The 21,075-nt window shown below is 47.5% G+C and overlaps 7 protein-coding genes across 7 annotated transcripts; 1 reads left to right on the forward strand and 6 right to left on the reverse strand.

Annotated features, from left to right (window-relative positions):
• Nucleotides 1-9: 9 nt before the first annotated feature.
• FOBCDRAFT_283960 (kinase-like domain-containing protein) lies at nucleotides 10-2,709 on the reverse strand (the record flags this gene model as incomplete). Its single annotated transcript, XM_054702851.1, has 5 exons — nucleotides 10-729; nucleotides 783-820; nucleotides 905-1,464; nucleotides 1,524-2,448; nucleotides 2,496-2,709. The coding sequence occupies 5 exons, from the start codon at nucleotides 2,707-2,709 to the stop codon at nucleotides 10-12; spliced, it is 2,457 nt and encodes an 818-aa protein (XP_054558826.1).
• Nucleotides 2,710-2,996: 287 nt separating this feature from the next.
• Nucleotides 2,997-5,275, reverse strand: FOBCDRAFT_212055 (uncharacterized protein). Its single transcript, XM_031182337.3, has 4 exons — nucleotides 4,977-5,275; nucleotides 4,374-4,829; nucleotides 3,680-4,322; nucleotides 2,997-3,629 (listed from the first exon to the last, which is right to left on the reverse strand). Exons 1-4 carry the CDS (start codon nucleotides 5,061-5,063, stop codon nucleotides 3,424-3,426), a joined length of 1,392 nt encoding a protein of 463 aa, XP_031043105.1. The 5' UTR covers nucleotides 5,064-5,275; the 3' UTR covers nucleotides 2,997-3,423.
• A 908-nt stretch (nucleotides 5,276-6,183) lies between these two features.
• FOBCDRAFT_255752 (uncharacterized protein) lies at nucleotides 6,184-7,220 on the reverse strand (the record flags this gene model as incomplete). Its single annotated transcript, XM_059611172.1, has 4 exons — nucleotides 6,678-7,220; nucleotides 6,620-6,639; nucleotides 6,251-6,460; nucleotides 6,184-6,209 (listed from the first exon to the last, which is right to left on the reverse strand). The coding sequence occupies exons 1-4, from the start codon at nucleotides 7,043-7,045 to the stop codon at nucleotides 6,184-6,186; spliced, it is 624 nt and encodes a 207-aa protein (XP_059463865.1). The 5' UTR covers nucleotides 7,046-7,220.
• Nucleotides 7,221-7,872: 652 nt separating this feature from the next.
• FOBCDRAFT_173883 (glycosyl transferase family group 2-domain-containing protein) lies at nucleotides 7,873-10,022 on the reverse strand (the record flags this gene model as incomplete). Its single annotated transcript, XM_031182339.3, has 3 exons — nucleotides 7,873-9,055; nucleotides 9,123-9,348; nucleotides 9,453-10,022. The coding sequence occupies 3 exons, from the start codon at nucleotides 10,020-10,022 to the stop codon at nucleotides 7,923-7,925; spliced, it is 1,929 nt and encodes a 642-aa protein (XP_031043107.2). The 3' UTR covers nucleotides 7,873-7,922.
• A 2,682-nt stretch (nucleotides 10,023-12,704) lies between these two features.
• Nucleotides 12,705-13,609, reverse strand: FOBCDRAFT_5419 (Fms-interacting protein-domain-containing protein). The gene is made up of 3 exons (XM_031182340.3): nucleotides 13,192-13,609; nucleotides 12,879-13,122; nucleotides 12,705-12,816 (listed from the first exon to the last, which is right to left on the reverse strand). The coding sequence occupies exons 1-3, from the start codon at nucleotides 13,539-13,541 to the stop codon at nucleotides 12,775-12,777; spliced, it is 636 nt and encodes a 211-aa protein (XP_031043108.2). The 5' UTR covers nucleotides 13,542-13,609; the 3' UTR covers nucleotides 12,705-12,774.
• Nucleotides 13,610-15,510: 1,901 nt separating this feature from the next.
• On the forward strand, nucleotides 15,511-17,496 carry FOBCDRAFT_5427 (hemolysin-III related-domain-containing protein). Its single transcript, XM_031182342.3, has one exon. It carries the CDS (start codon nucleotides 15,798-15,800, stop codon nucleotides 17,289-17,291), a length of 1,494 nt encoding a protein of 497 aa, XP_031043110.1. The 5' UTR covers nucleotides 15,511-15,797; the 3' UTR covers nucleotides 17,292-17,496.
• A 383-nt stretch (nucleotides 17,497-17,879) lies between these two features.
• Nucleotides 17,880-20,071, reverse strand: FOBCDRAFT_152235 (rab-GTPase-TBC domain-containing protein). Its single transcript, XM_031182343.3, has 3 exons — nucleotides 19,335-20,071; nucleotides 18,476-19,278; nucleotides 17,880-18,425 (listed from the first exon to the last, which is right to left on the reverse strand). Exons 1-3 carry the CDS (start codon nucleotides 19,854-19,856, stop codon nucleotides 18,302-18,304), a joined length of 1,449 nt encoding a protein of 482 aa, XP_031043111.1. The 5' UTR covers nucleotides 19,857-20,071; the 3' UTR covers nucleotides 17,880-18,301.
• Nucleotides 20,072-21,075: the final 1,004 nt, after the last annotated feature.

Raw genomic sequence — 21,075 nt, forward strand, 5'->3', positions numbered from 1 at the left:
TCTTTTTATTCAACACTCAATGTTCGGTGTCAAAGCCTGGCTTTCGTCCATGTTGGGCATCTCTGTTACTTTTGGATCGATATATCCACCGGGTCTCATCCGACGCCAGGTATAGCCCATGAAAGCCGTCTCTTTTCGAATTCTCAATGAAGTCTTTTTGGTATCCTTGTCCCGGAGCAACATGTCTCTTGGTCGTTTGCGCTCTTTATGACCATAAAATCTAATAAACTGCTTCAGTGTAGCCTTCTCACTCGGCTGAAGTTCCTTTGATGAATCAATATCACGGTCTATACTTCGAAGCTTGGCCGTGTCGAACGGGATTTTGATAAGCTCCATAGCCTTTGCTTGCACATGGGTATCAAATCCAAAAAGTAACTCCTTGACATCTTCCGATTTGAGACAGACGCCCGACGGTATCGACTCAGACCAGTCTTCCAATAGTTCGGATTCATCAAAGTAGTGTGCATCGTCGTCGCTCTTCAGATTCGGGGTGAATGGAGGAGGCATTGATTGCAGGCGATCCCAGGGCATGTTTCTGAACCACCTGTGCGCTTTGATATCTTCCGCGTCATCGGGAAACACGTAGCTCTTGGACGAGTACCGATATTTGTCCTGGTACCTCCTTGAACACAGCCGAATATCCTTCTCTTGGATCAGGCGGCAGATGAGATCTTTGCACTTGTCGCTTACGAATGGCCTGGGTGGAAACTGAAAGTTCTTCTTGAAGTCCTGCGGCCACTGTCAGTCATTTACCTTGTTCAAGTTGATACGGACATACTCACAACGATGTTTTGTTTCGTCTGCTTGCGTCCTTCTTCTGCTAGAAAGGGCGTCTGCCCGTACAGGCATTCATACAGGATGATGCCGATGCTCTACTAGTCACACCTCCCGTCATATTTCTGACTAAGAACGACTTCAGGAGCCATATACTGACTGGTACCAACGACGGAACGCGCAGCAGTGCGATTACCATGTCGATTTCTCCAACCGATAAGACTTCGCAAGTCCTCGTTACTCGCCAATGGATGTTTCCCATGCCTGTCAAGTCCGGAAACAAGGGACTGGTACCACTCAAGATGCTTCAGGAGATCCTTACTGCCTTTTTGATCTGTCTCGTCACCATTGATGTTCATATTTAGTCTTCGGACCAAGGAATACCGGTGGGTATTATAGTATGCTGCGTCGTGGGACCAGTGATCATTAAATGCTAGCCCAAAGTCGGATATTTTTAAGTGACCAGTCGCGGATATGAGGAAGTTGTCTGGTTTTATGTCACGGTGAATAAAGTTCAAGCGATGGGCCTCTTCAATAGCAAGGATCATCTCTGCGATGTAAAACTGTGCAATGGGTTCCTGCAGAATGTTTTGCCGAATGAGTAATCCGAGGAAATCGCCACCAGGCATGTACTCCATCACCAGGTAGAGGTTCGTTGTGTCTTGAAAGCTGGCAATCAGTGGAACAGCCCTGAGAAGGTGCTTCAGTCAGTCAGTCACCTTGTAGTGTTGGTCAGCTTTGGTACTAACCACTGTGATCCTTCAGAAGCCACAAGAAAATCCCTCTCAGCCCGCAAATGGCCTTCTTGGCTGTTCCGCAGCATTTCTGTCTTTCGAATGACTTTCATAGCATAGACTTGGCCGGGGAAAGCGTGTCCTGGAGCAGGTTTTTCACGCACCAGTCTGACTACTCCGAAACTGCCTTTGCCTAGAATTTGAAGTGGCTCGTAGTTGTTGGCCAAGGGGGAGGAGTCCTGGTTTCCATGGTAAGCCAAAGAACCTGCCCTCATTGCCCTCGACTCTCTGAGATGGCATGTTTCCTGCCTTCTATATTGCACCCGAATCTTCTCCTTCTCCTCTGGTGTTATTAGCAAATAGTTGCACAACTGAGACTCAAGGCACTGGTCCCGCAAAGCTCTTGCATTTGGTTTATAGAGAAGTTCATTGAAGTAAGTCTCGAGGAAAATCTTGGCGGCGGATGCCCTCTCTACAGTTGCAATGGTAGGTCGAGCAAGAACAACACCGGCCTCGGGAATAGTACTGAGAGCGCGGCCTTCAGGGCTTGAGCGGGTCCATGGATTTCGCCTATTGTATCGCCTATCCATGATTTCCCAGTTCGGCAACGTAGATGATTCCATCGAAGTTTTCGCTGTGGACTTTTCATCGGCTGTTGTAAGTGTATCGCATGCCTCGGAAGAGGGCGGAGTGATCAGTCCACTGGAGGGAGTAGGATTGACCAGCTGCAGAGAACTTCGTGCTCGTTTTGGGGAATTTCGGATCACCAAAGTAGAGTTGGATGTCATAGCCGTGGGATGCAACCCCAACTTTCGTATCATTACTTCCTTTGCATCTGGACTTCTCGTTCCACGTTCAAGTCTTGGGACAGATCTGAAAAGTAAATGGGGTTTGGCTTGGTCTTCGGGGAGGTCATGAGCATCTTTGGATACTTCAGCACCTACTGCATGTTAATGGGACAAGAACAAGACAGATAGGGTAGCTTACGACTGCGTGCGCTTTTTCTCATGTTCTTGAAGGCACCTCGAAAAGGTGCCCATCTTTTGGAACCACCATTGCGAAATTTCCGTGAATTTTGCACCTCTGAGCCGTCTGTAATATTCAATTTAGATCCTGGAGACGCTTCAAATATATTCTTCGAATCGCAGGACGAAAGACGAACGAATTGTTGACTGGCTTTCTTGAGCAGGGTTGGTGCCATGATGCTCCAGGGTAGTCAATAAAGAGAAAGTTAGCACTGCATCGATGAATATCTGAGGGCAGGCCGCGTTTAATAAGATAATGCAGTAGCCAGATGCGGAGAGAATGGCGCTCGAGCTTTTCTCTCGGCGATGTTGTTGCGGAGTAGAGTCGGAGGCCGTTGAGTCCAGAAGGAGATGAACCTACCTCAGGTAAGGTAGTCGGTGCTGGGAAGGTTCGACATTACGACTTCATGAATCTCATAAGGAAACCAACACGGAGAAGGATCGACAGGTAGGAAACATCAAATGAAAAGGAAAGAAATAGTATTTTATCTGCATAACCTTACAAAATCCTTTCAGGCACAGGGAAAATTATCCCGCCATCAATAGCAAAGCGCAAGCATAACCCTTTTTATCGTACGCCAATTCATGTCATGCAACGGGGACGGTCCTCGCCACATCATTCCTGTTTTGCCTTTCTAAAATGGCCACCTTGTCTCTGTTCTAAACATCGAAGGCCCTCGGCAGAATGTACAAGTCCGGGCTCTCTTATCCTCGCATGCAAAACAACAACACCGGGTGAACAGCAGATATGATATGAAGCCTGGGGAATACAGGCGTCACGACGTCATCAACTTGTCGCCAGACTCTGCCGCCTCTGTTTGGGGGGTATTATGTCACGAGGTCGGTGGCAAGTCGGCTTGGTGTCGAGTGAGAGGAGGCATATGCTACACTCACTTGATCTCAAGAAGTTTGACATCGAAGATCAATGTGCTATTGGCGGGAATGCCAGGAAGGCCACGGGAGCCGTAGGCAAGATGAGCGGGGATAGTGAGACGGCGCTCACCACCAATAGCCATGCCAATAACACCAATGTCCCAGCCCTTGATCACTTGTCCCTTGCCAGCCTTGAAGGAGAAAGGCTTACCCTTCTTGTTGGCTATCAAAATGTTAATCAAGTTGAAGATACCACGTGAGCTAGTTACTTACCGTCGAACTGCTTTCCGTTCTGGAGCTTGCCGATGTATCGGACACCAACAGTGTCGCCGTTCTTAACAGTGCGGCCGTTGCCAATAGTTCGGTCGTCGATGGTCACGCCCTGAACAACCTTGACACCGGTGGTGGCCTTGCCCTGCTTGGCCTTCTCAGCAGAGCCAGTAGGGCCCTGTTCGAGGTTCTTTGCGAATTGAACCTTCTTAGCGTCCTTCTTCTCCTCGGTAGCAACAGCCTCGCCCTTGTTGTTCTTGAGCTTCTTCTGTTGCTTCTTGGACAGCTTGGCATCATCCTTAGAGATGAGCTCGTCAAGACCCTCGGTGGCCTCTTCAGCGGCGCGCTTGTTCTTGCCCTTTTGGACGGAAACGAGCTTGGGGGCCTCCTCCTCGTCAGACTCAATCTCCTGAACACGGGGGTCCTGGACACCATCAAGCTCGTCACTCTCGTCGCTCTCCTCACCCTCGAGGGCGTATTCAAGCTCATCGGGAGAAAGATCGTAGTCATCCTCGTCCTCATCGTCCTCATCCTCATCATCGTCCATGATGTAGTTTCCGGTGAGGTAGATGGTATGAGTACCAGTAACGACAAAGAAAACCTTCTCGCCATGGTTGACAGTGATATCGAGGGGTTGCTGGTAGTTCTTACACTAAAGTTAGCAGACAATTTCGGGATTCTGCTTTCGTAGACTCACTCTTTCAGTATCGAGAGTGCAGATGACAAAGTTCTCAAGATCGGCACCCTCCTCGCTGTCATCATCGGAGTCGTCATCCTCATCCTCATCCTCCTCGGTAGCCTTCGCCTTGCCCTTGGCCTTGCCGTTGGGCTTAGCATCCTCCATCTCCTCATCAGATTCCTCCTGGGCAGACTCAAGAAGTTTCTTGATGGCAGCAGCCTGCCTCTGCTTCTTGGCCTTGACGGGGTCGCTAGGGCCACCGTTAGCCTCCTCATCAGAGTCCTCCTCATCGTCGGAGCCGGCGAGGAGAGCCTTCATGTATTCATCATCGATCTCATCATCCTCATCCTCATCGAGACCAGGGAGAGCACGCTTGACGAGGCGCAGGGTGGATCGAGGAACAGTAGGAATGTTGCCCTCACCATCGGCCTCAGGCTCTTCGGTAGGGTCAACAGCAGCCATGGTAATGCGGAACTGTAGGATTTCACGGTTAGAACTATGAGGTCAAGACCATACCGAACTGCTATCGCAAATGATGCGCCGCCAACTGGAAGCGAGCCAGCGCAAGGCAGCGCATTGCATCGCATCAACAACGATTCGGCGCACCAGAGAAGAACTTACAGAGGCAGGGAATTCCATGGTGGCTGGAATTAAGATCTCTCCAGGAGGGACCTCGAGGCCGTAAACGGGACCAGGAACAGCAGACATTGTGGCGGTTATGTGATTACTTTTGTTTCAAACGTAGGATGAAATGTAAAGCGTATGCCGGAAAGAAACAAGAAAAACAGAAAAGTGAGAGAAAGGATGAAGAATGGTGATAGAGTGAGGTTTTCCTGAGACTCTTGTTCACTGCAAAAGAAGAAAACTAAGAATCGAGAAGCAACTCCAGAGCTTCGAAATTTTTTTCGGGGCTCAACAAGGGCCCCACAGGCGCAACCAATAGAATTCTGCGATAAAGGCTCTTATCGCGGTGGGGTGTTCGCTGTCACAGCAACACGAGTTACCTTGTCTCCGCTTTGGTGCAGATTTTCCCGCCGCAAGCTCCGCTAAGAAGTTGTGAACAGAGCCGCCTGAAGGCTGGCAGGACGGCTGGGGAAGGTCAGAAAATTCTGGACTGACAAAAGTACATACCTGGGTTGGTAGGCCTCAGGGAGCAAGTAAACTTCAGACCCTAGGTTTAGATGTCAAAAATAACTAGCCTAAAGGCTAGTGAAGTCTCACCTAAGTTTACCTAAGTCTTAATGTCATATAGGATTTAGGTCCTAAGTTTTCTTGCCTCCCCTTGGTTCTCGCAGTTCTGAGTACTATGACAGAAGATCTTAACGCTTTCTGAATACTGTAGGAGGGTAGGTAACCTAACCAGGGGAGGCAAGAAAAGTTAGAATCTCTATTCTAAATAATAAAAAGACTTAAGTAATATAGATTTATTCAACGTCAGATTAGGTATTTTCCGTACCTTGGTTTAATACCAGAGGTTTTCTTACTTTACAGGGCCTGGGTACTTCCTTAGTGGGCTAGACATGAAAAACTTAAGACCTGAATCCTACTTTCTGGATAGCTTAGTATAGAGTATACACATATAGACTCTTTTAATAGGTTGATTTTTTATTATTTTTTATATATATATTTTTAAATATATACTAAATATGTTAAGCCTTCTTATACTCTCATGTTTATATATAACCCTGTTCAGAAAATCCGATGATTAAGCAATGAATAACATCGAATACCGTCGTTCCATATTGATTTCAACAGCTTGATTCTGTGCTCAGTGGGTATCTGAGAGTTGAATGTTGTATTATGAGTTAAGGCGAGTTACTTGAGATTCCTAAATAGATGTATCTTCGCCACTACCTAGGTAGGTATTTAGGAGTCCTTCTTGGCCTTGGACATACCTTTCCCAAATGGTACCATGCTGAAAAGCCAGCCCTGGACAACTTGCCATGCGAATACTATAAAGAACTTGCGCTGGCTCTGATGGTAAATCTGGGGTCGATCACCTACATCGACCAGCATCGCACCCAGCTTAGAGATCGAGTTTGGCCAATATTTGTTTTGTGCCTGAGCATACGCAGCCATGAGATCATTGCCGTTGGTTATCCCGCCTGTTGTTTCTGTAAGCAACTGGCTCAAACTTGGCCTGGCGTAGACATACCGCTTGACCAAAGGTTACCATCCTGAATCCACCGATACTCCTCTCCCACGAAATGCGTGTTTGGGTATTTTTGGATTAATTCATCTTGAAGCCCTCTGGGGCCACTTACCCGGCGGCCGTCGAGAATACCTGCAGCACCGCATAGATAAACACCAGTACAAACGCACAATACATCAACGCCCACGGTGTTGAAATGGTCTCTTAGCCACTTTGTCGATGCCTCTTCAAATTCGTCCGCTGGATCTGTACCAGGCACGACGATAATGTCAAGTTTGCCGGGACTAACGTCATCATCTTCGTACGTGTGTGATGCACGGACGGATAGATCTGCAGTTAAGTTTACGGTTGGAAACAACTTGGGCGATGTAATATAGGTAATCTTTGTGCTGGGTGCTATTTCACTAATGTGTGCGGGGAGAGGAAGGAGGCGAAGGTATTCCTTGGACATTGAGGCGAGAACATCGACAGTTGCCAGATCGAGTAGTTGCACGCTTGAGGGCATGAAAACGCCAATGTGTAGCTGCTTCGAAGACATTGGTATAAACGATAATGATGAATTCTGCTTAATTAAGCGGTAGATATTGAGGTAATACTTGTTGGTTTCGGATAATAAACAAAGGTACTCTATGTTCTTTGCTCGTTAAGTGTACGCTTATCTTAAATAGTTTTTAAAAGGTATCTCCGTCGATAACCCCTTCGACTTACAGCCCGTATGAGCTAGGCATTATCTAAGAATAATGGCATGCAGTGGTTAACAAACATTGGTTCCAAATGCTGAATCCGTCACTCAGCCTTCCTCTCATTGGTTCAACTAACTTTAATATCCGACGTGGTTCGGCACCAGAAGGCCCCACTCCGACCGGATATTCAACGTTCTTCCTTGTGCATCTTGGCGTTATTTAACTTGCCAGGAAGTAAAACCTATCAGTAATAATACAATATTATATCTATGAGTCTAAGAAGGATTTAAACTCAAGATCTGTAGCTTTCCATCTAGATAGGCGTGGCATAAGCTTATAGTATCAAAGCAATATGTTTGGTCCCGAATCTTTTGTAGACCTCATGTATTATTTAGGACTGTATGATATCTGTAAGTAGGTAGTGAAGAGCAAGTATGAATCTATATACACAAAGCAATGCACCATAGACCCATCTGCCTCTCCTCGCATTAGTAACATTATGTATATCATTCTGAACACGCTTCAAGATGATCTCTTGAAGACGCCAACCCTTATCCTAAGTATAAATTACCCTTGCCAAATGCATGTAAACTTTCCTGAATAGCCAAGTTATTGGTATATATTCTTCCCCAAATTAGTTCCGAAACTAACCATCTATACCCATCATCATCATCATAAACCGTTGCTTAACACTTCAAGATCCTAGTGGCCACGATGACAGTATTCCTGGTCTTAGGCCATGTTGTCAACCTTCACGACGGGTATCTGACGCCGCGTTGCCTTCTTGCTCACAGTATAAACAAGGTCTTGGCCCCAAAGCTGGCAAATCAAAGCTTGAGCACTGGGTATGGTGCCATATAGAGGAGCGACAACGGGAATCGCAAAGTAGTCATACCAGTTGTTTTTGAGAGATCGTCGGGAAAAGTCCATCCCGTTGGCCAGTCCAGCCTTGACCATTTCCCTCTCCCGGCTGGCGACTCCCGTCTGGTGAAAGCTTTCGTATAGAGACACGTAGACTCCAATTTGAAAGAAACCGTAAATGCGAACAAGATTACACCAGCTAAAAATCCAAGCCAGGTTTCGTGGGTCCTCATTGCCTTCTGTGAGCTTGACATAAAGTGCCGAAGAAAGTACCAGAATAGCCATATGAACGGGAAGAAAGTGAGCTTCGAAAAGGCGGTGCAGCATATAGAAAACATTTTCCCAGTGTGGATGTTGGACAGCTTCCCTGTGGATGCTTGAGAAGATACCGTTGTCATAGGTCTGTCCGCTGTGCTCATCGCCTGGGAAGCTTTCGGGAATGGCAAGATGATCGGCATCTGAGATGGTGTAGTGAAGGGGTTGATAGGAACGACAAGTTTGCTTGCGATCTTGCCATAGCTGAACCAGTTTACGAAGCGCAAAGCCAGTATCAAGAGCACCCCACATGTGACGCAGAGCCTGTTTATAACGCGCGCGAGTGTCTTTCAGTAGCCCGCCACCTCCCGTGACGTTACTTTGGCTGACAGGGCTATAGATGACTCGACTGGTTAAGTTACCATTGAGGGCAAAAAAACACTTGATATACATATGCAGGTCTTCACCGATGGCTTCGCTGCCACAATCCCATCCGCCAACCCGGTCAATCAAATCCAGAGGAAGAGAATAAACGGATGTAGGCGGAGAAATAGAGGAGCCAGGGTACAAGCCAGACATACCAGCGGCGCCCCAGAGTATATCAGCAACACGGACAAGAGATGGAACACAATGCGCGTTCCTGTCGAAAATAATAGGAGCCGAGTAGATGGTAGTCAATGCGGTTTCAGAATAGGATAAGTGCATATTTGTCAGAAGTGTAAAGTAGTTCGATGAAAGATGGCTATCGGCTAGAGAATCCACGACAGTCAGTAATGAGCGGGCGAGGATGAAGGATTGGTTTCCAAATAGGCGTACCATCAATACCGGTGATTATCACGTTCTTCCTCACGGCTACTGAGTACTTCTCGCTCAGCTTGCGAGCAGCCCATGCGAGATTGCTGCCTTTGCCAGCGGCCTCACCAGGCATTTCTGATGGGTGAAGTGTGAAGTCAAGGAATCTGAACTTCTTCGCAAATTCCTGTATCAGTCCAAGAGCCTTCGTTTCGGCGCTACTCTCTCTGTGTTCCATTCCAAGAAAGACCTAGTGAAAAATATCAGTGAGCGACTTTAATAGACGAGTCTGGCATGTTTATTGGATACTGGTACAGTGTTACGCCTCGACTTTTAAGAATAGAAAAATCTTACATCATATGAATAATGAGCCTGAGGATGGGATGCCAGAACGTCGAGGGTCTCTCTGAGCGTATCAACCTCTTCCTTGTAGTTTGGAATGATGATGACATGGACGACGTTGTCACAAGCCCCTGGCACACCGTCCGTATAGTATTCAGGATCGTAATCGCCGGCTTCACTGGTAGTGGAGGAAGACGGACTGTTTGGACTGGATATGAGAGTCTCGGAGCTCGATACTGAAGTATAGGAGTCCCGACGTGAAGCGAGTTTCTTCAGATCAAGTAATGAATCGCTACGCGCTGCTCTTTTCATGGATTGGGTGAGAGTCCAGATAGTCCAGCAGGCTCGGAGGGGGAAAATGCAAACCAGTATATGAACAAAAAGGCAGTAATATGCGAAGACGTAGCTCCAAACACCAGCACCTATAGCAGAATCGGTAGGGTATTGGGAGGCAGGCTGCTTGCCTTCATATCGGTATTGTTCAAGAGAGGCATCGTGGTATATGACCCAATAGCAGAGAGCACTTAGCGCAATCATACTTAATCCCCCTGCGCGTTGCGCAAACCATGTGAACAAAGACATGTCGTGTAAGATCAAAAAATAAGGTTTCTTGGATATTTGAAGCTGCGATGTGTTCAAGAGAGCCCGAGCAGCCCAGAGGCGGTTGGCTCAAGTACGATGAGAAAATGCAAAGCAAGAATAGGTTGCATAGACCAGGTCGACCAGAGCAAGAAGCTGTTAACTGGAAAGCAGCAAGATAGGAGAGAAAGGCAAAGCGGGCGGGATGACGTTGAAAATGCATGTGTAAGTGCGAGGCTACGGAGAGATATTCGACCTGATAGATTTGAGGTAGGCTAGGCAAAGTAAACCATGCCCACCTGATTTCACAAAGCGAAAATTAACATGAAATCTAAAAGGAGCTAGCTCTGAGAGACCAGAGAACAAAAAACATGGGAATGGCCATGATGGCCAAGTCAAGGGCACAAGACAAAGGATATTCGCCAGCCTCCAGATCTAAAGATATGGTTACCAACCCTTATGGCACGCGCCATCTTCTAGCTTTTCTGATTCGGCCAGAAGAACAAGATAACATCTTCTTGAAGCTCCACGACCCATGTGCCGAAATATGAGGTGGGCAACATGGGACATGTTACCTTGAGGCTTGATCGCCATGCTGCTTGCGAACTAACCACCAACTAGATACCAGTCAACTTAACTAGCAGTATCTCGAGGCATCTCTCGGGCTGAAACTGGGGGTGATAGCGGTCAACATGGTTGCTTTAGTCCAATACCAAGCTAATGAGACTTAGCAAACAAGCTCATTAACTATACTTCTGCTAAGCATTAATGAATCATGGCAAGTGGATCCAAATCGGACCCTAGACTTTGGCTCAGGATTATCTTTAGCCACTCACAAGCGAACAAATGCCCATGACATAATGAAGATACCATACTTCCTGTTCCCAATCACCGTGATGCAGATACTGAAGTCATGGACCTCAAAGGCTCCAAGCCAGAGATATCTTCGGTGCTGAGATGTATTGCACTCAGTCGTTTTCGACCATGTAGACTCATATGATTCAAGCCACCCATGAAGCTCAATGACCGACTTCAACATCTCAAACCCAGGTACTTGACGTTAACACGGAGCAAGCACTGGGATCAGAAATGACATTATTTAGAAAGTGCGACACTTCTGGATCCAGAGTACCTGGCAAGTTCTCGTCTCTGATCCATGTACTTGTTCATTCATCTCTATGCGGTTTCATGGCAATGCTCTGCCCGAAATCCAAAGACTCTCTGTTGACACGAATCAAAACCTGATCTGCACGCAAGGGCTCAGGTTACTGTGGCCAGATGAGAGTCCTGCTGCTTCTCACCAACCCAAAGTTGACCGTCGTAAGGTCTAGTTGCTCTTGGTCGGTGTCATGGCGATATGTATCCCCCAGGACAAGATTTGGCACCCTCGATTTGTCTCAGAAACCACATACTGTGTCAGTTCTACATCGAAGACCGCTGATAGGCTTGGGCTTCGATTGTTGCTTGCTCAAGATCTCAATGGAAACTGAGATGAAGAGTGACGGGCTTGATGCAAGACGCTTCGCCCTTTGGTTGATGCCTGTCCGACAACGTTGATATGCAGCAATTTTGACTGGCTCGAGGCTGTGTCCACGAGGCTCGCTCAACTTTCTAGTGGTTGTGTGACCATTGTAACATTCCCTTGGTCTTGAATGATAGCCTGAGAAACCCGTGTCAATCGCAAGCCGTAACCACAACACGCGCCGTTACCAGTGGTTGAGGATGCCGCCAGATACCTATGGGTCCAAGTCCGGTCACGGGTAGGAGTTCGACCACGGCTGGTGATTGTGGTTTGAAGATCTACCCGAGTGGTTTGTGATCCATTGGTTGTAGCAGGCATCCAATTCGACGAACTTGTTAGTCGACGTGGTTGTGCAGGGTCTCGCTGATGTTGCATGACCATCATTGGCCCACGGGGTTAAGTGATTGGATCCCTTGCATTTTCGGAAGCCCACCCATGTGAATTTTCGGATAGCCAGAAGCTAGCTTAGACCTCTATCCTAAATGACAAAAAACTTAGGTAAATTTAGTATAACTTAGTATATATTTAGTGGACCTTATATTAGGTATGTTTGGCACCTTACTTTGACGTCCAAGGTGTCTTGTTCCCTGGGCTCCTACTCAACTGTGATGAGACATAAGGCATAGTTTGCTTGTGGTATGAAGGGAAAATGAACATTAAGTTCTGTATCGGTGTAGGGTCAAAATCGCAGTCGTGGTGCTGTTGTTTTTGTTGTTCTAATCAAGTTGGCTATCAATTCTGAGACATATGTCGCGCTTATAGCAAACGCAGGTCAGAGCGGCCATATCACACTTGGATACTGAAAACAGTCTTCGCTTGAACCTGTAACTGAAAGACCAAGGGTTCCCATAAAAGAATGAAGCATGCCAACTGCCCAGTAGCCCTTTTCGCGAAAAACAGAACCCTCGGACTAACGCAGGTCGAGATTCGATGGGAATACTTGCCGATTTTTGCCGACTTCTCTTTCAATGGGTATCTTATGTTTAGGAAGTCTTATAACGTTGCTCTTCGTGGTAAAGCCTTCCCTTGCGGTTTCGTTCAGTTCCATAAACGCCGTACGCCAGCCTGTAATTCTGCAGGTGATTTCGATTAAGTTTGCAACCTGAGCTTCAATATCCAACACTCACGCGTTTCCCCTAACGTCGTGATGTCAGTTCAAGACTGGCTCAGAAGCGCATACTCGGCGAAAACCACCATAAGGTAGTTCTGCATGTCCTCCAAGAAAGTCGTTATTTAGGGTGCCTTTTCAAACAGCTTCTGAATCGGTTTGGCAGCCTAGAAAAAGGTTAGGACAAAAGCCAGATCGTGATTAGGACAACCGGCATCAAGAATCTTACATCAATGAATTTTTCCAAATCATTATCCAAGTTGGCAAGGTCATCCTTCCTTCTTTTGTTGTCCGCAATCAGCTTCTGCTTTCGCTTAAGCAGCTCCTGTCGCTGTTGCTCCAGAGCTTCACGCTCAGACCGTTCGTGATCTATGCGCGCAACCATCAATGTATTCTCGTCGTCATTCTCGTGTTCGGGGTGTTGGGCAAGGAATTCCTCGACAGTGATAAGAGGCAATTGTTGGTATTTGTGGCTATGATTTGTTAATGAAGCACTGAACTCGACCCCCAGCTGCAGCTGGAGTCAGTGTAAAAGGGCTTACTCGTATGATTCGCATGCGGTAATCTCTCCTTGGAGGTGTCGTTGTTCGTAATACAGATTCTGAAGCTGGAGATGCAGGCGGTCGACTTCTTGACGCGACTCGGCAGTCTGGGACTTGGTCTCACGGGCGGAGAAACAGACGTTTCGGTGCAGTCCTTTCAGATGCGCCATGGTTGTGAAAAGGAGTTTTTGCTGCTTGGCGATTTCAGCTTGCGCTTCTGCTGATGGAGGTCTTTCGCTGCATGATTGTTCACCCAGACTGAGGAGTGCGCCAGCCTGGTCGCGTGCCTGGTCTGAAATCTGCAAGACTGCGCAAAGCCTTGGGTCGGTAATAATCTTATCGATCGCCATGTTCTGTATCCGTGGGTCGTACTTTTCGATGCGAAAGATGTAAGTGCAAGGTGTGGAGAAGAATAGCTGGATGAATTCGAGGAGTCACGAACTCGACCCCAGGCTTTTTGTTTGTTCCTGGGCTAACGGAAAGGTGGGGCTGGGTTTCATGAACATGATCTACCGTGCTGCGTGGGCTAGGTACCCAAAAAGATAGGCAACCTTATACTTGCTTTTAAGAGAACGGCCTATTTTGCACAGCAAACCCTTTACGCGAATATTCTCCTAAAAGCAGTCTGAGTATAGAGACATCCCTTGTCTGCATGGCCTCTATGTGTCCTGGTTCAAAATACACATTGGTGACGTAGTTCTTGATTAGCTCCCTTCTCTAAAAATCACCGGTATGCCGGTCATATCACATGAAAAGGGCGATTGCAGCCCCCCCGTCACCTACCTAAGTAGCTTTGGGTTGCAGAAAAATGCGAAATTGGGATGTCTTCCAAATGACGAGTCCCCGTGGCGCAAGAAAACTTCTGACATCAAGGTGCCAAAAATATTTAGTCTAAGGTCTACTAAATCTATACCAAGTTATGCTAAGTTTACCTAAAGCTTTTTGTCACTTAGGATAGAGGTCCTAAGTTTTATTGCCTCCTCTTGCGAGTTCATGTTATTCTAGCCAACCTTAAGCTTAGGATATGTTGATCATAGATCTCTGATCTTGTCAATTAACCTCTCAGTCATATCTTCAGTCAATACTCACTCATCCACTGACTCTCTTTGTCGATTCGTTTGAGTGCCTACTGCTTATTGGATATAAGCCAGTATTTTCTCTCTCACCTGCTTGCTCAATGGATTGTCGTCTTTTTAGGCCCCTGTCGCAAACCAAGTGACTTTCCAGGATTGACTTCAGCGGTTGCACCGTTCCTCGGCGGCGTGACAATACAGTTACGCTCAGACATAGTCTCAATTTGCATTCATGTCGGGGATCATAGTTAGGATTGATTCTGAGACTAATAAGCAGGCCATTGACAGTGCTACGTTAATGCAAAACAAATGACTCTTCTGGCTTCTGTCGGCTATGGGATCACCAGAACAGCTCTGATATGGATGGGATCCATGAGAGGCCTTGGAACCAAGAACAACGACTGCTGGGTTGTGAAAGAAACTTGGCGCCGGACTGCCTTAATAATCGAAATATTTCAAGACTTGTTAACCACTATCCTGCTACCTTTAACATCAACCTCTACGTACTCCGTCGTCCAGGAACAAAGACCAAACGAGAGCGACACCTCAATGCAAGTGGTCGGAGGGTGCATCGGAGGTGTTTTCAAAGTTGGCACCCTATTGGTTCGAGAATGCGTCTTTCTTGCGCAATCAAAGTCCATAAGCGGGCCGTGGCGGGCTGAGTTACCGAGCTATCTATCTCGTGAAAGTCAGGGGCTGTATCGACGGAAAGGTCATATGCGCTCATCAAGGAATCCGGATGTCCCTCTAAATACCCTTCGGAGTCGTGGATACTTTGCTGGTCATGGAAAGGGACCGAACTTGTCTCCCGATTCTACCGGTATGCCATGTCTTTGCCTTGTTTAAACGACCTAATCGTTTTTCAAGTGGCGTTCGTTAGTAACCCAACAAGGACGCCAAGACCGCCCCTGGTACCATCATTTCAGCTACTGGGATTGTTCCAGTCCTTTTTTCTTTGATTTGACTGCCCAATTTCTCAACCTCTCATTCATCATGCGGTCTCGCTCTGTTCATTCCTTCGCCCTCTGACCCTTCTTTGCTTGTATTTTCATATCCCCACGAACTATACTCTCCTTTAAGTCTTCATATTCCCAACATCACATCATTTCCCCATTTCCAAGCCTTGGCTGCTTCTTTACACGCAGATCCTTATCCAACTCAGCAAGAATAGGAACAGGACAGGACTATTTCCGCCAACCAGACTCGGCAATCGTTGTCCCCGCGTGTAAAATACCCGCAGGGTCCGCAAGGGTGCTTCTCTTTGCTGCGCCCAACTTGTTCCGAGACTCCTAATCATTCAATAATAACCAATTGTGCTCTTCATTTTTTGCTCGTGGTCTCGACAAAGCCTCACGTTAGCCAAGTCGCACAGAAGTTCGAACGACACCATCCACCGTTTACCAGCATCACCAGATGCAGAGAGTTTAACTCGTCGCCACCATCGTTGCAGCGTCACAGCGCTTGCCGGTTCAGCTTAGCCCAATTGTCGCGGCATAATCACCAGAATATTCGTCTCAAGTCGCAGCTGCCATCATGTCAGACGTTACCACCGCCATCACAACAGCCTGTGCCTATAAGGCTCGGGACGGGGATAATATAGCAAGTACATCCGGATCCGACATTCGACCTGACGTCGAACCCCGAAGACGACGACACTCCTTCTTCATTCCCAGGAGACGATCCATTGTTGGCCATATCATGGATGGCGAAGAGGGTCTTCTTCTCAAAGTCGACCTTTTCCTCTCGGAACTCGAGCGTCGGCTTGATTTTATTGAGAACTATGTTGATTTGAGTAAGGACTCCAGCATCTCCCGTACCTTCTCTACACTTCAGGCTGTTCGTTCGAGATGTTCCCACGCTTCTGAGGAAGTCCTTGGTGCAGGACGACGCCGTTTACATATTATGGTCGATACTCTAGAGGCAAGATATAAGGAGACCTTAGAGGCCGCCGAGTCGCTGAATGAGAAGGCTCACGTTGGAGTCGATTTACTTGAAAACATGCTCTCTGATTTCGAAACTAGAGCCTACAAATTGCGTGAGCAGGGCTTCGCAAACGCCGCCAACGCTGCCGAGGCTTTCATGGATGAGGGACGCCGAGTTGCCAACGAAGGAATCGAGCGTGCCATTCAAGCCGCTCTTTCACTGGAGGAGCACATTCAACAAGCTATCGTTCTGGCCAAGGAAGGGCGCCTCCTCTCCTACGATGACCTCCCCTCACCTTGGCGAAACAACCCTCACATCCACAAGGGTTACCGTTTCACTGAATCCAAACTCGAATGCGTACGCTCAGCCTTTAATCTTTCCAATGAGCTAGTCAACATCTGGTCCCATGCACTGGGTCTTATTTTGGTCCTCGCGATCGCGCTTTATTTCTACCCAAATACTGCCAACTTTACACTCAGTACTAAGTCCGATGTGTTCGTCGCGGGCGTTTTTTTTGTTATGGCTTGCCTCACTTTGGTTTGCTCAACGGTTTGGCACACTATGAATGCTGTTGCAGATGTCGATGCCATTTCAATATTTGCCTGCGTGGACTATACCGGCATTTCTCTGTTGATTGCTGCCTCAATCATGACGACTGAATACACAGCCTTCTACTGCGACCCTGTCAGTCGATACGTCTATATGGGCTTAACAGCTTTCCTCGGAATTGGAGGCGTCATTCTCCCGTGGCATCCTCGCTTTAATGGTGCTGACATGGCATGGGCGCGAGTCGCTTTTTTTGTTGGCCTTGCCTTGACCGGGTTTATGCCTATGGTTCAGCTTGGGTGGACTCACGGACTCGACTTCGTGTACAACTTCTACTCGCCAATCTCCAAGTCGATGCTCGTGTACTTTACGGGCGCAGTTGTTTACGCCAGTAAGATCCCCGAAAGGTGGTTTCCTGGCTGCTTTGACTATGTTGGTGGAAGTCATAACCTCTGGCATGCCGCAGTTCTCGGAGGCATCCTCTTCCATTACTCGGCCATGCAAACCTTCTTTGCCAACGCCTTCCACCGAGCAGAAGCTGGCTGCCCTTCATACTAAATCATTAGGGGGTGCTGGATGGGCCTTCACTGACCAACCCAGAACGGGCCAACAAGTTTCTCAGCCCCCTCGAAGCGTGCCAAATGTTTGGCTGATTCTGTTAAGTCTTGCTCGGCTTGGCCCGCGCCGTTTGGATCTTGCTATGGTTAGTTGCATGCTCTACTAGAGTTGATCTCAGCGTGACCCCTATGGCAAGACTCTAATCAAGTACCTATGCGTGCCTTGGGTGCAACATGAGTCCAATGGCACTGCCTATACGAGGGGTATTGCGCCGGAGACTTGGGTTGAAACAACTTAGCAATCCTGTTAAGACGTGTCGTTCGTCCATGATACGAAAACTTCCCAACCATGGCAGGCATACTTGAGTGATGATAGACAAAAGCTATACACTCAGATCTTCTTGATGAAGCTAGAAGCTTGAATGTCGTCTGATGAAAAGCATATGCATGTAAGCCGGCGCTGAGTTTGATTGGTAAAGGGTCGAATATGACCCAACAGGCATGCGTGGACGATGCAGTAAGTTCGCAATATGATACGAGTCACATGTAAATAGATAATAGATAACCAATCGTATATTCATTCATTCATCCTAGAGCATCCGTCTCTGTCGGAACCCTCTAGTACCCGTTGAAACCCGCTCAAGCTCATATCGAGCATCATTAAAGTACCATCCATCGTCCCATCATAACGCGTTTCAATAATCATAAAAAAACATAAACCAAAACCCACTTTTGGGTACAATCCCCTTTCCCGCTTGCCGGTTGTTTACAATTGAGTTTGGCAATATCGGCCAGGATTAGAGTGTTTGTTGCGAGACCCTGAAACATCTTTATAAGCCGCTGGGTAACGGACGAGTGGTTCGAAATAAACTTTCCATCTGCGTGGCAGTATGCACGTCAGTTTAGGAGTTTCGCGACCAGACCCCTGCTCAGTCATGTTGTGCCCCTGTATCACCCGGAGTGGCCACAGCGCTTGTAAGTCAATCCAGAAATACAAAGGATGCCCCATATTTAAAGAGCGTGAGAAACGATCTCAGCATAAACATCGTCGGGTATCTTCTTGATAATGCCAATGGTGACGGATTTGACGAGATCAGCGTTAAGCTGGGGGAAGGATCTTAAGACCTTATTTGGGCTATTTGGAAATCAGCAATTATTTGAGTCAGGCTTTCGCATAATCCTTACCTGGGTGACTGAAGAATTTGAGTCCGCATAATTGTAAGCTGCGCGACAATGCAGACGATATTAAGATGAGGACCATAGGCGAACAAGAAGTCCCAAAGCCGTAAAACCTCAGGAAGCGGTGGTGTACATGCACACAGCGTCAAAACGGAAGGGAAAGCATAGATCTCAGCCGAAAGACCCTTCGCAGTAAGGTACATGCTTAGTTTGGGATCAACAATGGCAAGGACCTTATCAACCAGAGCAAGGCCACGATGAACGCCGTCCATGGCACCGCGAATATACCCCGGGCATTCTCGAGTCAACAGGGAGTGGAACGCAACGAATGCTTCCGCTTCGCTGCGAGCTGCGTAAAGAAATGGTGCTGCCAGAACGTTCATACCCTGAACGTAGGTGCCGGGTTCTAGAGTCGCAGCGCCTGCGCCGGATTCAGAACCCTCGGTCGTAAGTGTTAAGGCCCGCGCGCGACTGCGAGCAGTTGGTGATGACGTGCTTGTGCCTGACTGAGAACGACCGGAGACGCTACTACCGCCAGGGAGTGAAGCTCGGCTGCTACTAGGGCGGCTTTGGCGTTGTTCCTCACGCGCATCGTGTAACTTCCATGCAATGGCGTTAAGTAAACGAATCAGACTAGCCTCGCTGACACGGCGACGGAAGAGAGGGTCGGTCGTAAGTGTGCGGAAAGTGTCGTTGCGGATCTTGGAGTAAGCCGGAGAGGCTCCTCGGTGGATGAGGGCGAGGTAGTCATCGGTCGACAGGATAGGAGCGTCCAGGAGGACGAGCCAGACGTATATTCTCAATGTTGACTACCCAAGACCGCTGTTAGTACATCATGCTGGGAACACCTGAACAGTCCTCTTACCATGCCATCCTCAGCACTCTTGACACCTTCATCAATAACCTTCCACCGTGCGCTCTCCAAAGCGCCCAAGAAATCACCATCCGTTGGGCCTTCGCGGATAATCTGATGAAGAGGCAGATGGCCATGCGAGAATACGGGTTTCTTACTCCCAGCACGCTTGCTGGCTGTGACAACATTCATCTGGTGAATAAGTGGCGGGGTGGCATCGCTATTAGCGCGCCCGCGCTGAGGTGAGCGATTGATATTCTGGGAGAAGCTGGGTGTGCCTGAAGCAGCAGGAGGCGCTTGTGACGGTCTTGTAGGTGAAGCATTGCGCTGGGTGTCGCGGTGGCGCTGCTGAGAGATGAGTGAGGGCGTGCCTTGCTCGCGTGCGCGGGCTCCAAGAGTGTGCGCGGATTGAAGTCGTCGAAGGGCGCGATGAGTCCGCGGCGATGGCGGGGCCTGGAGTTGTGTGGTAACTGGGGCGGGGAGTGAGGGGATCGCCGATTTGATGCTAGAATTGGAGTTCGAAGGCGGCTCCATGGTTGCGATGCTTGAGGAGAGTTTGTCAAACCACGACGATAGGGGTAGGCATGGGTGTTAAACGACAATATATGCGAAAAAGAGCCAGATAACCGAATTGATGGGGATACTAATTAGGGCTGATGACGCTGAGAACGGGCTTTAGTCGTTCGGAGCGCAGTATTCCATTAGCGGGAGGCTGGAGGCTGAGTTGAAGTGTGAAAGGGACGTGATGTGGATGCAGGGACAATGATGAATCGTGTTGGTTTCGCGTTCTTCAATTAACCTCTACACTAAGTAAGACCTATTGAAACCTATCTTGCTCAGGCTGACCACTACCACCAATTGTTCTTATAGCAGATCCTCTCAACATTCAGTCGACACATTGTTATTAATTCGATAACTCGCGAAGGCTGTTTGGCCCCTTACTTTGGATGTCTTGGTGTTTGCCTGCCCACGACATTGAGGAATGCACATCATTTATCAAGAGGTTGGGTTTCAGGTGTGCTATTTTGAGGTCGGGTCGGAGCTGGATGGACCGATTCGCCGACTTATTAAACACCTATAGGCGGATGTTCATGCAAGCAAGTATTGGATTAGTAGGTTAGTAGTTAGATACCACCTTTAGCAGGCAGTGAAATATTGAACGTACCTAGTCATCTAGGCATCCATATGTTGGTTGTTATTTTTTTTTTTTTTTTTTTTTTTTTTTTTTTTTTTTTTTTTTTTTTTTTTTTTCAGATTGCAATAAACTCCGGAAATTGAAGAAAGACAATATTTAGGTAATTCACATAAACTACTTCTAAGTAAAAACTCTCAAAGTTTGATAACCTCAGACTTCTTGGTCTGTTTCCTGCTTTTTCAATAGCACGACCTCAGGTTCTCTTTCCTTTTACTATGTTAGTTGTACCTTAGTTATTCGTGCTCGCCAATTGAGAAGATATCTTGAAAGTCTATGGTATTGGATACCTGGGTAGGAAGGTAGTTGTGGAAGTAGGTAGCAATAATCCCTGCAACTTGTTAAACTTGGCTTATAAGCCATATGGCAAGAAAACTTAGGAGCTCTCTTCTAAAGTGATAAGAAGATTTAGGTAGATATAGGTAAGTTTAGGATATATTTAGTAGAACTTTTAATTAGTAAACATCAGCACCGTACTCAGGTTTAGGTCTGAAGTATTCTTGCTCTATTACCTACCGTAGGTATCACGTCAACGAGAAACTGTCATTGCCATATGCTCAT

The sequence above is a fragment of the Fusarium oxysporum genome, chromosome I, assembly GCF_013085055.1.
Source record: "Fusarium oxysporum Fo47 chromosome I, complete sequence".
Classification (NCBI taxonomy): Eukaryota; Fungi; Ascomycota; class Sordariomycetes; order Hypocreales; family Nectriaceae; genus Fusarium; species Fusarium oxysporum.

Coding starts and splice junctions, on each gene's coding strand:
- FOBCDRAFT_212055 (XM_031182337.3), bottom strand. CDS start 5,063: ATGTCTGCTGTTCCTGGTCCCGTTTACGGCCTCGAGGTCCCTCCTGGA. Junction 4,830..4,976: donor CCATGGAATTCCCTGCCTCT/GTAAGTTCTTCT, acceptor GAAATCCTACAG/TTCCGCATTACCATGGCTGC. Junction 4,323..4,373: donor GCACTCTCGATACTGAAAGA/GTGAGTCTACGA, acceptor CTTTAGTGTAAG/AACTACCAGCAACCCCTCGA.
- FOBCDRAFT_5419 (XM_031182340.3), bottom strand. CDS start 13,541: ATGGCGATCGATAAGATTATTACCGACCCAAGGCTTTGCGCAGTCTTG. Junction 13,123..13,191: donor ACCGCATGCGAATCATACGA/GTAAGCCCTTTT, acceptor AACAAATCATAG/CCACAAATACCAACAATTGC. Junction 12,817..12,878: donor ATTTGGAAAAATTCATTGAT/GTAAGATTCTTG, acceptor ACCTTTTTCTAG/GCTGCCAAACCGATTCAGAA.
- FOBCDRAFT_5427 (XM_031182342.3), top strand. CDS start 15,798: ATGTCAGACGTTACCACCGCCATCACAACAGCCTGTGCCTATAAGGCT.
- FOBCDRAFT_152235 (XM_031182343.3), bottom strand. CDS start 19,856: ATGGAGCCGCCTTCGAACTCCAATTCTAGCATCAAATCGGCGATCCCC. Junction 19,279..19,334: donor AGAGTGCTGAGGATGGCATG/GTAAGAGGACTG, acceptor GGTCTTGGGTAG/TCAACATTGAGAATATACGT. Junction 18,426..18,475: donor CAAATTCTTCAGTCACCCAG/GTAAGGATTATG, acceptor ATTTCCAAATAG/CCCAAATAAGGTCTTAAGAT.